General features: G+C 39.6%; 1 protein-coding gene and 1 pseudogene across 1 annotated transcript; both read right to left on the bottom strand.

The window, feature by feature from the left end:
• Positions 1–3,928: 3,928 nt before the first annotated feature.
• LOC121054646 lies at positions 3,929–7,289 on the bottom strand (annotated as a pseudogene).
• A 2,443-nt stretch (positions 7,290–9,732) lies between these two features.
• Positions 9,733–10,657, bottom strand: LOC102711079. The gene is made up of 2 exons (XM_015838272.2): positions 10,177–10,657; positions 9,733–10,080 (listed from the first exon to the last, which is right to left on the bottom strand). Exons 1-2 carry the CDS (start codon positions 10,655–10,657, stop codon positions 9,740–9,742), a joined length of 822 nt encoding a protein of 273 aa, XP_015693758.1. The 3' UTR covers positions 9,733–9,739.
• Between the last annotated feature and the right edge of the window lie 3,372 nt (positions 10,658–14,029).

The raw sequence follows: 14,029 nt of genomic DNA on the forward strand, positions 1-14,029 counted from the left end.
GTTTTGGTTGCGGTCGCGGCATGGGAAGAGGAAGAGGAAGAGGAAGAGCGGCGATGCACGCCAGTACGCGACGCGCGCGGCGTGTGACGCGGTGAAAATATCCGTGGGCGCTCGTGGTAAAAAGGTTTGAAATTGGAACACATGGATGATGAGCAGCTGATTTTGGACGGGATAACGAGCAACTTGGTCCAGTTCCAAAAGGGCCAGTTTGGTTCATGAACTTTTTTTTTCACTTTTTGCCTTTTTTTTAATGATTGGTACTGATCCTTTGTCCATCCATCAATAAATAGTACATCATCTCTTTCGTATTATAAGTCTCAAGTCAAATATATTATAGTTTAATTAAATATATAGAAAAATGTACTGCTTTTATTCAGTTTGATAATTCCTATCATTTTAGACAACAATCTTGTATTAAAAACATATCTTTAACTGTGATTTTTTATTATGATATATAAATAATAAATAAATGTTTGCTTCTTTAAAAGTATTTTTAAGACTATATATACATATTATCCTAATGCATTGAAACTAAAATTAGCAGTACTTTTATATATTTGACTTCATTATTGTCCAAGAAACAAAAATGATCAAACATGAGCAAGTAAAATCCACAACACCAAATTAATTACATTAAATCTAGTATTAAATATATTTTAATAGTATATTTATTTTGTGTTAGAAATATTGCTATATTTTTCTATAAACTTAGCTAAATTTAAAAGAGATTTGACTTATGATAAAAACAAAGTGACTTATTAATATGAAACTGTGGGTTCATATATATGAGGTTTATAGAATGAAGTGAAACTCCAGATACTAAATTATTTACAGGTAAGAAAATATTACGATATACCCATCCATTCTAGAAAAAAACAATTTCTCCAGATTCATCCTATAAGTTAATTTTTTTGACAGAGGGTGTAATACGTAGAAAGTATTATTTATAAATTGATACTGTTATTTCGTCGTTTGTTAAATAGATGAGGTTTCTATATTGCAGTGAAACTTGAAATTGTAAATGAAGCCTCAGATAAATTAATAACTTTGATATGTTATTTAAGTAGTAGGTAAAAAAATTAAGTCGTAATTCTCAAAAAGTATTATTACTATATTCACCACAAACACTATTTAAACAAATTATTAGAAGAAACAACGACAAAAAATTGTATATTGAATATTATGTCCGTGATCAAAACACATTTTTATAAGAATGTATATAGAAGACCTCCCTTGTGTTTCTTCTTGACCTATATTTTTGAGACTTATGTGAATTAAAATATTTAAGAGTTAAGACCGGATTGTGTTCCAAGAAATGTCATTTATAAGTATCGGTGGGATATAGAGAAAGAGAATATTGCTTCTTATCCTTGCACATCCAGACCAAATCTGCACCTCATCAAGCCAAACAAATAAAAAATAATACTGGGGAACCAAACTACTCTGGAAACGTAAGAACTATAAACCATTAGTGGATCATCGTCTGTCCAGGCTTTTCATGGACCACTCAGTACGATTTTAGTGTGTTTTATAGCAAATATTTTCTCTGCTTAAAAATATAAAAGTTTATTAGGTCTCATTAGTTCATAATATTAACCAATGATTACTTTATTATGATATTAATTTTATAACACAAAATTAATATTATTAGATTAGATTCATATGAAAAACTATGGTTGTCTTTTTTTTTCATATTAGTCTCGGTTTATCCCTCAATTTTTTATGCGGCAGGTTTCCTAAACGGTTAAACAACATGTGTTTTTTTAAGTTTCAATATATATGCCATTTGACATTTCTAAAGTAGATCTTTTAACTTTTTATAGTAATTAATTTCATCGTTTACACTATTCAATAGCTATAAAAAACTAGATAATTTTTTTTATCTTTTATCTTGAAAGAGCACGACCATGATCATTTTTTATATCAGAAACTAAGATCATATTAAAATAATTTGGGTTAAAATCTTGTCCTAATGAAAACTTAGTACTTTTTTTATTTTTTAACGGGAAGTGTACTTTAGCATACTTAGGTTTATCCATGCTTCAATTTTTTTAGAAACAAAACACATCATTGGACGAAACTGATTCCCTCAATTAAAGTCAAGGGACAGAACTTCCTTGGTAAGTTAACTAATTATCTTTGGTTCTGAATTATGGATGACGGCGCAACCCTGTTCATCCGGTTCAGTGCACCTCCGCCCGCTACATCTGTTTTTGTAATCGCAAGTGGCGTGTTCCAGCTCGAGGTGCCCCGGCACCGGAGATAACCCAGATAAGTATTGAGGCAATTCTGTATGCGTACAGGTCACTGATGACCTGTAGATTTGCCCTTGCTTGACACTCTTCCAGTCCTCTGATCCTCTCCAACTAGGCATGCCAATACTTTAGTAGTTTCAATGAAGATCATATCTTTTTTTCTTGGCATACTTTAATGAAGATCCATGGAATTGATGGAGTAAGAGCATGTGAATGTAATGGAGCTGAATAAACAACTGCAGGCACTAGAAGAAACAGGGGCATGAGGCCTGCTGTTGCAGCTGTGCTTAGAGGGAAGGAGGAAAGGTTGTAAAAGTAAAATTCTACCAGAACTGCACGTTCAGTTCTTCAAGCTCCTACCCTTTTCTCTAGAAAATGAGAAGAACAATACAGTATCATCGAGAGGGATTGAGATCACGTGCGGTTACCTTGAGAGCTAGAGAGTTGTATTCCCAACTGTAATCATCCCTTATAACCTTCTTTGTCTTTTTTAACTCCTTTTTATTTTTTCTAATATATTTCAGCAGGCCTTCTGCCGTCGTCATTTAAGAAAAAGATCACGTGCGTTTACACTAGCGACTACTATCTTTGTCCTATAACGAATTTATTTTTAGCTTTTTCTTGTTTGTCTCGAAAGACTTTATTTTTTTTAGCAATTATTGCATTAGTGTTTGGTAAAATAGGGGCACAAATGCATTGGAAATAAAAAAACGAGATAAATGTTGAAATTTGAAAAACTGAAGGGTATTTTATTCTCTCTGTATTTTATGAGTTATGTTAATAATGAGGTCTATTTGAGATGGAGAAAGTACAATATAAGAATTGGATGTGATATTGACCATCTATTTTCCTATGAAAGGTTCACACCATCATCTTTTCTCCTAAAATAGCATAAGAGAAACAACTTATTAGCGATTAAAAATATTTGTAGATAGAAATTTTATATATGTGTTCTTAGTGATTTAAAACAAATGCTAAAAATAAAATACGATGAAACCCCAAAATTAACTCTAAATATAAATTTTGGCTTATAAGTATAAACATAAAAAAAAAGTGGCGCAGATTTGAAGCTACAGACAATTGCAGATTCTAAGAAATTTCATCTTTACCTAGTCCTGTTTCAAGTTCATTTTACGTAATCATTATATTTGATCTTGTGACATTATAGAACAAATGAATGCATTGCATTAGATAAAGTGCACGACAATTGTACTGAACATCGATAAAGTGAATGACATTCTAGTTTTTTATATATTTGTATTGGTATGTGTGAAGTAGGTAAAAAAATTAAGTTATTTTGGAATAGAATGGTTACATTTTTTGGTTGAACAGTATCTTGGAAGATCTGTCCGTGGATTTACATCGGATGGTCTTAGTGTGACCGTAACATGAACAAAATTTACAACAATACTTATTTGGAGTAGACTGAGGTTTCTTCTATTGTATTATTTAGTTTTGGCTTTTAAATAAGTACATATATAAAAATTTTATTTATAAATATATCGTTTATCACCCTATAGATTTCGCGAAGATAGCTAGATAGAATTCACTTGTTTGCCACTTGCCAGTGCTGCACTGCATCTTCCTATGCGAATGATTTTAGTACTCGCACCATGGAGTATCGGTATGTAAATCTAGCAGTGCAAGTTGTATAGAGAAATGGTAACCTGCAACCGTGAAATATTTGTAACCAAAATATTCATCACAGTCAAGTCTATAGCGGCAACAGGCCCATGAGTAAAAAACACTGAAAGTCTGAAACCATATATAGAGTATGCCAGTTTCAGGGCACCCTGAAGAAGTAATGGAGAGTGCTATGTTCAGTTAGCTAAGGTGTGTGGCCAAAGCTCATAATCTGTTATCTTCAGATCATCTGATCTTTGGACGTTGCCGTATCACTTTCCACAGCAATCAACATCTTCCATACGGATCAGTATCGTGCATTCACGTGCATGCACAGCATTGGCTTCAAACTGACTCAGCCCTATCCCTTGGATCTTGCCATATCCCACATAGAGTTCATGTACATACAGCGTACTTGCCCTCTGTTGGCACCCAACATGACTGCTGTCGTAGCCAGATCAGTAGTTACTCTGAAAGCCAACAATTCTCTCGTTGCCAGAACAGCTGAAAGATTACAAAACGAGAAGAGTGACATGTTAATAACCAAATAAAGGAGCATCAGCGAAGAACTTATATGAGATGACCAGGGTTCTTGTTACCGCGGCTACCGTAACCGCGCCCTCCGCCGAGGCACGGCTTCGGTAAGCCGCGGTAATCGAGTTTAAATTTAAGGAGAATTTAAAAAATTTAAGGAAATTTAATGAAAAAATATATGTTGTATATGTTGATATATAGTGTAGTTTTGTCAAAGAAATTAATGAAAAAATATATTCCCGGCGTAATTAAAAATTATAAACGAGTATTTCAGGAAACAAATTATAAAATAGTCTATTGCAAGTAATATTTCATAGGAAGATGATCAAGAATATATTGTGTTGAGTCATTATTAATTTACACTAGCCACTTGGGTACATAATGTTGAAATACAAATATACAACGATGGATATATAAAAAATATGTATAGAGAAAAATTATACGTGCATCTTAGTACGTACATAATAGTTTTATTTGTAATAATGAGTACTAGGTACACTATTATTTGTAATAATGAGTAGTAGGTATAGTTGTGACGCAGCAATCAAAATAAAGTTGTCGTTATTTGTTATTGGAGTGAATTATTTAGTGAAGGGTGATATGCCGGTGTACGTTTGTATGTTGTAATATTAAGAATTTAGAAAATGTCATATGAAATTTTCTTGTTTTCCCTATAACATGTCCTATTGTCATAAATACAGTCACAAAATATTTTCCTATTTTTCATGTATTATTTAAAGATTTTTTTAAAGTTTTTTGCATTTAACATCATATCCACGGTCTTCTCGCGGTAACCGCGGTTTCCTCGTGGTAACCGCGGTTTCGGCTAAAAAACCGCGCGATAAGCCGCGGTAACTGCTGTTCTCATTTGTTGTTCCAGCAAGTAGTTACCGCGGTTTTCGCGGCTTACCGCGGTAAGCCACGAAAACCGCACGAGTTTAAATTCAAATTTTTTGGATTCAAATTTATCACGGTTTTTGCGGTTACCGTGCGGGATCCGCGGGAGCGCGGTACCGCGGTTTTGGCGGCTTACACAGTAAAGGGAACCCTGAAAAAGACAGACCAGTTGCTAATATATTAACATGTAATTTTTTTGCGCATTCGAGAAAAAGATTGACGGACCAGTTTTGTTTTGTGTACAAGATGGAAGCGTAACAGTTAACGACGTCTTCACGCTTGTCAACTCAAAACTGGTGCAAGATGTAAAGAAGATAATGCGAGGCGCTAGAATAAGGCCCATACTTATCCAAGATGAAACCCGCTCAGCAGGTTACAACGAGCAGGTTAATCAGATAGATGAGTCAAGCAGTGCTTTGCATTCTAGTAAACAAACAGTAATTGAATTGGGTATGAGATGAAAAAAAAAAGAAAAAAGAAGAAGGGATGTGTCTTACCAGTACCTTGGATTAGTAGTACTTTTTGTCTCGGATGGTCGGAATGGTTCCTCTTAGCTTACGGCACTGCCTTATGAACGCCTTATTTTTGCTCTTCTAGTGAGCTTGGAAGGCCGCCCTTGGGCAGCGAAAGGATGGCTGGACAGCAAGCGATCTGTAATCTCTTCAGGTTAGCAATCCTGTGTAGCCCTTCTGGGAGGAACTTTAGGTTGGAGTAACACACAAAATGGAGGTCCTTGAGGGAGGAGAGGAGCAGAAGGGCCACATTTTGTTCCTTAGTGAAGCGCTCCACCTCGTCGTCCCAACCAATGGCTAGCTCGGTGAGCGAGGTGGCTGCACACAGGCGCAGCAAGGAGCCATGCTATATGTCATCTGTTTTTAGGTGCGGCAATGGCGATAGGTTGGATCCGACAAAAACAAGTTGGGGGACCTCCGGACGTCTAGCTCTTTGAGTTGTCCTTGGACAAGGAGAGCGTCCAAACCATCAACTCTTAAATCCTCGTAGTCCCATATGGCTAATCTGCCAAGAGACGTGAGGTTAGAGAGGGGCGATAGAGTCTTCATCCCACTGATATGACTGAGATGTAGAACTTGTAGGGAGGATGGAAATGGGGAACGATGCAAAGAGGACGAGTCGGAGGAGAGGAATTTGGGGGCAACCCCTATAGACAATGTTTTGATGGAGTGCAGGCCTTGTAACCCATCTCCTACACCTCCGTGGCCTCCCGCCGTGTCAAATGCCAAAACTAGCTCTGGGATTTCCCCGATTGTCAAATACTGAAGTTGCTGCTGCTGCTGCTGCTGCTTTCTCATCGTCTCCTGGTTGTTGCTGCTCCTGTGTGAGATGTGCATCCTCCCACTCATTGCCAGGTGACAACGACGATGCTGACATTGCTGTCATCTGTTGTTGCTCCGCCCACGCCACGCATCCCCTTATTACAAACATTGAGAGCTTGGGGGAAATGAGATAACAACAGTGTCACTTCCTTCCCTCCCTCCCACTACAATTACAACCAAAGATCCTAAGTTGCTCGGCTGGAAACTGGTATCTAACAGTGCTCTCAGCTTCAACATGTGACAAGACATTATTTGTGTTTTCTATAGTGAGCCTCCTCAATGATGACAGCATTTGGAGGTGTTCCAGCGCCAAAGGAGGGCATTTTATCAACGCCAATTCTTTCAGCTCAGTTAGATTACTGAAAGCCAATAACCTCCAGAATGCACTATCAAGATGGCCATCTTTTTCCTTAACTAGCAAGCAGAATTCAGATTGGTTATTTTTTGAGTAATCCAACCGCTGAAAATCGGATCCCACTTCTTTAATCAAAGCACGACATGGAGAGCTTGTCCAAGGAATGGGAGGCAATGATGACAGCTTTTGACAATTTGTAATCTCAAGCTCCTTTAGTGTAGGGAACTGGGCCAAGTTCATCCCTAGTTCTGGTTGAGGGCATGTTGTGGAACGTGAAAATGGCAACTCCATGAGTTCTGGGCAATCTCTTACAATGAGGCGGTGTTTAGATTGAGAAAATTTTTAGGAGAAGTGTCACGTTAAATATTTGACCGGATGTCGAAAGGGATTTTCGGACACGAATGAAAAAACGAATTTCATGGCTAGCCTAGAAACCGCGAGACGAATCTTTTGAGCCTAATTAATCCATCATTAGCACGTATTGGTTACTGTAGCACTTATGACTAATCATGGGCTAATTACGCTGAAAAGATTGGTCTCAAGATTTCTTTCATAACTGTGTAATTAGTTTTTTGGTTCATTTATGTTTAATACTTTATTTAAACGTTCAAAAATTCAATGTGATGTTTTTGAAAAAAAATTTGGAAACTAAACAAGGCCTGAGTACCTCTAACAGGGAGAACACAACACATGGCAAGCATTATTTCCAGCCCATTTTGACAGTCTAGGTATGGCAACTAGCTCCAACCTTTTTAAAATTTGGAAAGCTTCTATCTATTGTACAATCCAAAGAGTTTTGACCATGCTCGCTAACCAACATCAATTCCCCTATAGGTGGAAAAATGCTCCAGCCTACACCGTCCAGATGAAGAGATTGCAAGCCTTTGATGGACAATTTGGTGCCCAACCATGACGGGCAAGTAGTGCCCCCATGCCCATTAATGTGCAGCTCCTGAAGATTACTATGTGGTTTAAGGCTTTCAAGGATATGTTCTTCTCTTGAAGATTCCTTTGTCGAACGTTTTCTATCTCAGTTTAATATTAACTTGTGTAGGCGACTTTTGTTTAAAAGTCCCACTTCCTCCGCTGTCTGGGCATTTTCAAGATTAAAGATGCCCAATGTTCCTTTTAGGTCTTCCAACTGCCCTACTTGTCTTAATGCAAATGCCTCAACTTGTCTTTTGACTTCAAATCTCCTTAGTTCTTGTAAACATTTTAGTTTTCCCACATTAGCAATTTCGGAGTGGAGATTATCATATGGTACAAGAAAATGCCTCAGTCTTACAAGGTTATTCATATCTCCTGCTAAACCAATGTGACCACTGCACTGTTGTAAATCAAGGATCCTCAAGTGATAAAATCTTGAAATAGTATTGGGCAGACATATTTCTGGAAAATATCCCTTGTTAATCCTTAAGTAGCGCAGATGGACGAGATTTGAAAAGTTATGCAACATATTCTCTACCGCATAAGATGGTGCATACAACAAGATGACACGGAGTGCTTTTGCTTTGCTTAACAAATTACCAATAGGAATGACAAAGCTTCCATGGTATCGTCCAAATAGCATCACAGAGTGAAGCTTTTCAACATCCAGTCTCTTATGTAGTGCGTCAAAACCCTTCTTGATGTTTTCATAAGTTGCTCTATCATTTACATCCACATCTTCTATCACAATAGACAGGTGGCGTATAGATGGTAGAATTTGAATAGATCTCACATTTGAACTACTTATAGCAAGGCATTCATATGATGAAACCTTCAATGCTAACTCATGCAGCAGGTCGGGCATAACATAATAAGGAGATCCATCACTTTTTGCTTCTTTTTTGAAAAATCCATAACTGACCAAGTCGCTCAAATAGCTTAATCCTAAGTCTTCTGTTCTTATATTTTGATCCTGCGAATGCAAAATGTCTAGTCCCATCCATAGGTGAATCATCTGCTCGCTATCAAAATTGTAATCTTCAGGGAACAAAGCACAATATGTAAAACATTGTTGCAAATGGAAAGGGAGATAATCATAGCTAAGCTTTAATGCCGGCATAATGTCATTCTCACCGGTTTGTAATTCCCATTCTTTACTTGCTAGTACACTTGTCCAATGGTCCAAATCAAGGTGCTTTCTCAACAATCTCCCTACAGTTTTTGCTGCCAAAGGGGAGCCCTTCAGTTTCTTGGCTATCATTTTTCCAATCTCTTGTAAGTTATCATTACCATTTGTTGATTTACCATCACCAAACACACATGCCTGGAATAGTTTCCAGAACATTTCAGTTTCCAGCCCTTCCAATCGTACTGAATGAGTAATTGTTTTAACCATTTGTGCAACTGCTGGAAAACGAGTGGTGACTATAATTATGTTTCCCTTTGATTGTGCTTTTTTCAGGGGTGATAACAGCCTTTTCCACTCACCCTCATAACCACAATTCCACATATCATCCAAGACAAGCAAAAACTTATTTGATTTTAACCTTTGCTCGATCAAATCATCCGGGCTACCAGGTTTCTCATCATTGACTTTAGGTATCGACTTGGCAATCTCGTCTTTCAGTCTATACACATTGAAATTGAGAGAGACACATACCCAAATCTTAACATCAAAATGGTTCTGCAATTCTTTGTATATATGTTGAGTGAGAGTTGTTTTTCCTATCCCTCCTGGACCAACAATTGGAATGACAGTTATGTCCAGGTCACAGTAATCACCCTTGGTAATGTCAGTAATAACTTTACTTTTCTCATCCGCCCTCCCGAAAAAATTCAGGCTCTACAAAGTCTGAAGTTGTCACAGGACGATTCATAGCCACTCTGCTTGGGAGAGCAGGTGCATTTGCAGATTTCCCAGAAATTGCAGCATTCAGACTCATGACAATGCACTGGCCAATGCTGTGGTTTGATTCCAACAGCTCTAGAATAAGGATTGTAGAGACTTTGGCACATACTGGCTTCAGCTGCTGAACGATGTGCTTCATTCTTCGGGATAAACCCACCCTATGAAACTGGAGCTTTGGTGTCTTCATGATGACCTCCCTCTGAGATGCTCTGCAGGGACAGGCGCAGCAGAGGAACCGGGTTTCTTCTGCAGGCGTGTGCATGGCGCCAGAGCCGTCACCGCCATCATGTTGACGTGCAAAAGAGAAGCATGAAAGGTGTTTACCGACGAGATGGACGGTGCCGCGAGCACTTGAAGCAAGCCTGTACGTGCAGCCGCTGCCGTCGGCAACAGCATCCTCTTCGATGGCGTGGTGACCTCCGCGGGAGCAAGCGACAGAAGAAGGTAGGTACCCGTTCTTGATGTTTCTGGCAGTTTGGCGAGCGTTGAGGAGGAGGCCGCGGAGGCAGCCCTTGGCGTGCTCGTCGGCGGCCTCGTAGGTGCCGTCGAGCTCGTCCTGGATTCGGAAGTAGTCGAGCTCGTCGAGCACGTCCTCGGCGAGGCCGCGCAGCTCCAGGAGAAGCTGCTTCAACGCTGGACTGCGGGTCTCCCTGCCGCGGGCGTTGTCGAGCATCCCCTGCGCGTAGAGCAGCTCCATCTTGACGGCGCCAACGTTGGGGCCGAGCTCCGTGCTGGCCGCCCATGCCTCGACGAACCCTCCCGACAGCGGGCTCAGCGCCTTGCTGACCACCCACCGCGCTGCGTTTACAGCCACCGGCTCCATCGATCCGGTTGGCTGGAGACCTGGCAGGGAGAGATGAGCTCAAGCTGTAGCAGCAAGCAGGTGGAGGAGGAAGAGAGCGGAGCTGGCTACTTCTTTCCGCGGCGCCGCCTGTGCCGCGACGAAATCGACCTGGATGGACACAGAAAGTGGTAGCCACCGCGAACAGCGACGCGACGACGAGCTGTTTCAGCGACAGCCCGGGCAAGTGGAGCGCAGCCGCCGGCTTCACTCCAAATTTTGGAATAATCAGGCACGCCTCCTGCTCCCAGTACAATCATTGGCCCCGGCTCCATTTATGCAGTAGAAAATCAAGAACATAGCTAAACAGTTCCATTTATGCCCTGGAATCTCTCCAACTTGTTTTCCAGGGGTGTGATTGCTGGTGCACCATATTCCCTTTGCACTGGCAGCATTTAATATTTTCTTTGCAATGCCTGAAGATATAGCAACAGCCTGTTCTTCAGAAGTACTAGGAGCTACCATTTGCTTGTCCAGACTCCAGAGAGCCCTTTAGTCAGGCTCTTCTGTTAATGATCCCACACAGATTTTTTTACCATCTCTGAAAAATTGCAGATGTGCATCAGATGCATGCCTAAATCTTGGAAGCTGATGTTCTGATTGACCCTTTTTCTTTCCTGATGTTCACTTCTACCTGACAGTGGGTGGTTGCCTAATTGGGCTAGGCAGAATAATGTAGCAAATAGGAGAATATTGATTTCTTAAAATGGTAGGTGATTACTGCACACATATGTATTGTAAATTGTTAGTTTGTTCCTCCCTCCATTTCGCAACGTAAGACTTTCTAACATTGCTTAGATTCATATGGATGCTAATAAATCTAGACACATATATAGATTATATACATTCATCAATGAATGAATTTAGTTAAGACTAGAAAGTCTTACACTAATATGTCAAGTCTCTAGCATCATGTCTAATTGCCATGCATCATAAATGTAAGAAGGAATAACACCGTGCATTGATTTTGGAATATGTATATGTCAACAGATACCATTATCCTGATGAAACCTTTACCTCGAAAAAAAATTATCCTGATGAATCCCAGTTTGTCTTTTGTCATATGTAATTGCCATTAGCTTGCACTATGGTTCGTGAGGAAAATAAATCGAGTGTGGAAAAGTTATGAGCACAGTGAAATATTGTAGGTTCAGAACTATCACGATATGCATGACCAATGAGGCACCGAACACTAACTTTGTGATCAATTGTCAATTGAGCATATGCTTGGTATTACATGTTACTTTATCAATTCACATCAAGGAAAGCTTGAACTTCATTCTGAAGTTAGGCCTTGTTTAGTTCCCAAATTTTTTTTTCAAAAACATCATATTGAATTTTTAGACATCTAAATAAAGCATTAAACATAGATGAACCAAAAAACTAAATGTACAGTTATGGAAGAAATCTTGAGACGAATCTTTTGAACCTAATTAGTCCATGATTAGTCATAAGTGCTACGGTAACCAACATGTGCTAATGATGAATTAATTAGGCTCGAAAGATTCGTCTCGCGGTTTCTAGGCTAACCGTGAAATTTGTTTTTTCATTTATGTCCGAAAACCCCTTCCGACATCCGGTCAAACATTTGATGTGACACTTCTACTAAAGATTTTCTCAATCTAAACACCACCTTACTAAAACGGGGAAGTTAAAGTTATGGGTACAATCAAAACTGCATGTATAAATAGATATTGAATGTGGTCCAACTAACACTCATTTTTCTTTTGAACTCTAAGTCAGTGTGCACGTGCACTACATACATTACAAGGAATATATAGAATTATAGCTAGTCACCTTTCAAAACAACCAACAACATTCTTTTAACCGATAATAATATTTTAATGTTGTTAATCACTCTCTTAGTTCATATTAGCAAAATTGTATACACCATTTAGATTTGTTGTATTAAACCCATCCGCTAGTTTATCAATTACAGTATCTTGATTGTCATCCTTCTCAAAGATAAATCATAAGCGGATCAGGCATGTGGTTTCCATCTTTCACTAATGATTCAAGCTGGTGGCTGGTGCACACTAACTACCACTGCACTGAACTCTTAAAAGTCTATTCTTCTGTACTGAAGAGCGCTAAACTAAAATGAAGATCCCATTATAAAGCAAAGACAACATATGAATGGAAAATTTATCTAAAGATTAAAAAAAATCCAAACATACAGAAACAATAATCAAATGAACTCGCGATTCCGACTTCTCTTGTTAAAAGCTTTTTTTTTTTTTGGTTTTAAGACTCTTTTCTTAAAGCATAAACATGATGATTGATGAAAACAATAGCCAGCAAAGTTTTAAAATGAACGAGAGAGAGCAACCAAATTCGGTGACCAAAAGCTGTGAATGGGGAGCAACTCCGGAACATACCCTTCAAAAAGCGGAGCGGTCTCCGGGGACTCGCACATTTCCGCCGCCGCCGCCAGCGGCCGGAGCGCGGCGAGACGGAGACGGAGGCCGCGAGAGAGCCGCCAGGCCGGGAGGCCCACAACTCTCCAGATATTTCCAGTCGGCCTCCCGCGTGCAAACGGGCCTAACTGAAGGCCCAATTCCGGAGCCCACGGTAGCCGCCAAGTGGGCCCCACCCCTCCTCGGGACCCGCGTCGAGTGGGCCCGGGGCGGTTGGACCGGTCCGCGCGGGGAAAGCTGCGGCGCGAAGCCACGTCGAGGTGGGGAGGCACGGCCGGCCCACGAGGGGACGGCGGACGACGCGTTGGCGTTGGCGCGCGCGTGGGGGACACCGCCAGCTGTCCCGTTTCCGGCCGGCGAGGCGACCGGGCATGTGACTGACGCGCTGCGACGTATTCCGCCGCACCGCCACGCCACCTGTCCCGTCTCACCCTCGCCGTGACGTCAGCGGATGCATGGCCCCATGGGCCCCACATGGAAAATGGCGCTGCAATATCGGCGTGGGAAAACTACTCGGTAGACTGACGAGCGAGCGAGAACGCCGTAGATCTGTAGCTACCTCTGGTACAGAACTTATAACGTAACGTGTGTATCATAAGTTAGAACAAGATAATATAAGTCATACGGAAAAAATTGGCTATTAGATTGATTATAAATAATTTATAGTTATTAGTTAGCTATATTATTAGCCTTGCTCTATGTATTTACTGTATAATAGTCTATATAGCAATTAAAATTTTTTAAAAAATAAAGACATATTAATACAAATATACCCTGTAAAATATGATTTTTTATAAAATATAAAATAATAATAAATATGATTGTATATACTAATACGATTTAGATTTTAATTTGTTGTTGTTTATGAATGATAGAAGTCATATTTTAGCTCGTATATTTGTCGAGTGACATATATCATATTATTTATTTTTTATAT

Source organism: Oryza brachyantha, chromosome 6, assembly GCF_000231095.2.
Source record: "Oryza brachyantha chromosome 6, ObraRS2, whole genome shotgun sequence".
Lineage (NCBI taxonomy): Eukaryota > Viridiplantae > Streptophyta > Magnoliopsida > Poales > Poaceae > Oryza > Oryza brachyantha.

Excerpts from the sequence above, each read along its gene's own strand:
- LOC102711079 (XM_015838272.2), bottom strand. The coding sequence starts at position 10,657 with ATGGAGCCGGTGGCTGTAAACGCAGCGCGGTGGGTGGTCAGCAAGGCG. Across the intron at positions 10,081-10,176 it reads GCTTGCTTCAAGTGCTCGCG|AAGAAACCCGGTTCCTCTGC; the intron begins GCACCGTCCATC and ends ACACGCCTGCAG.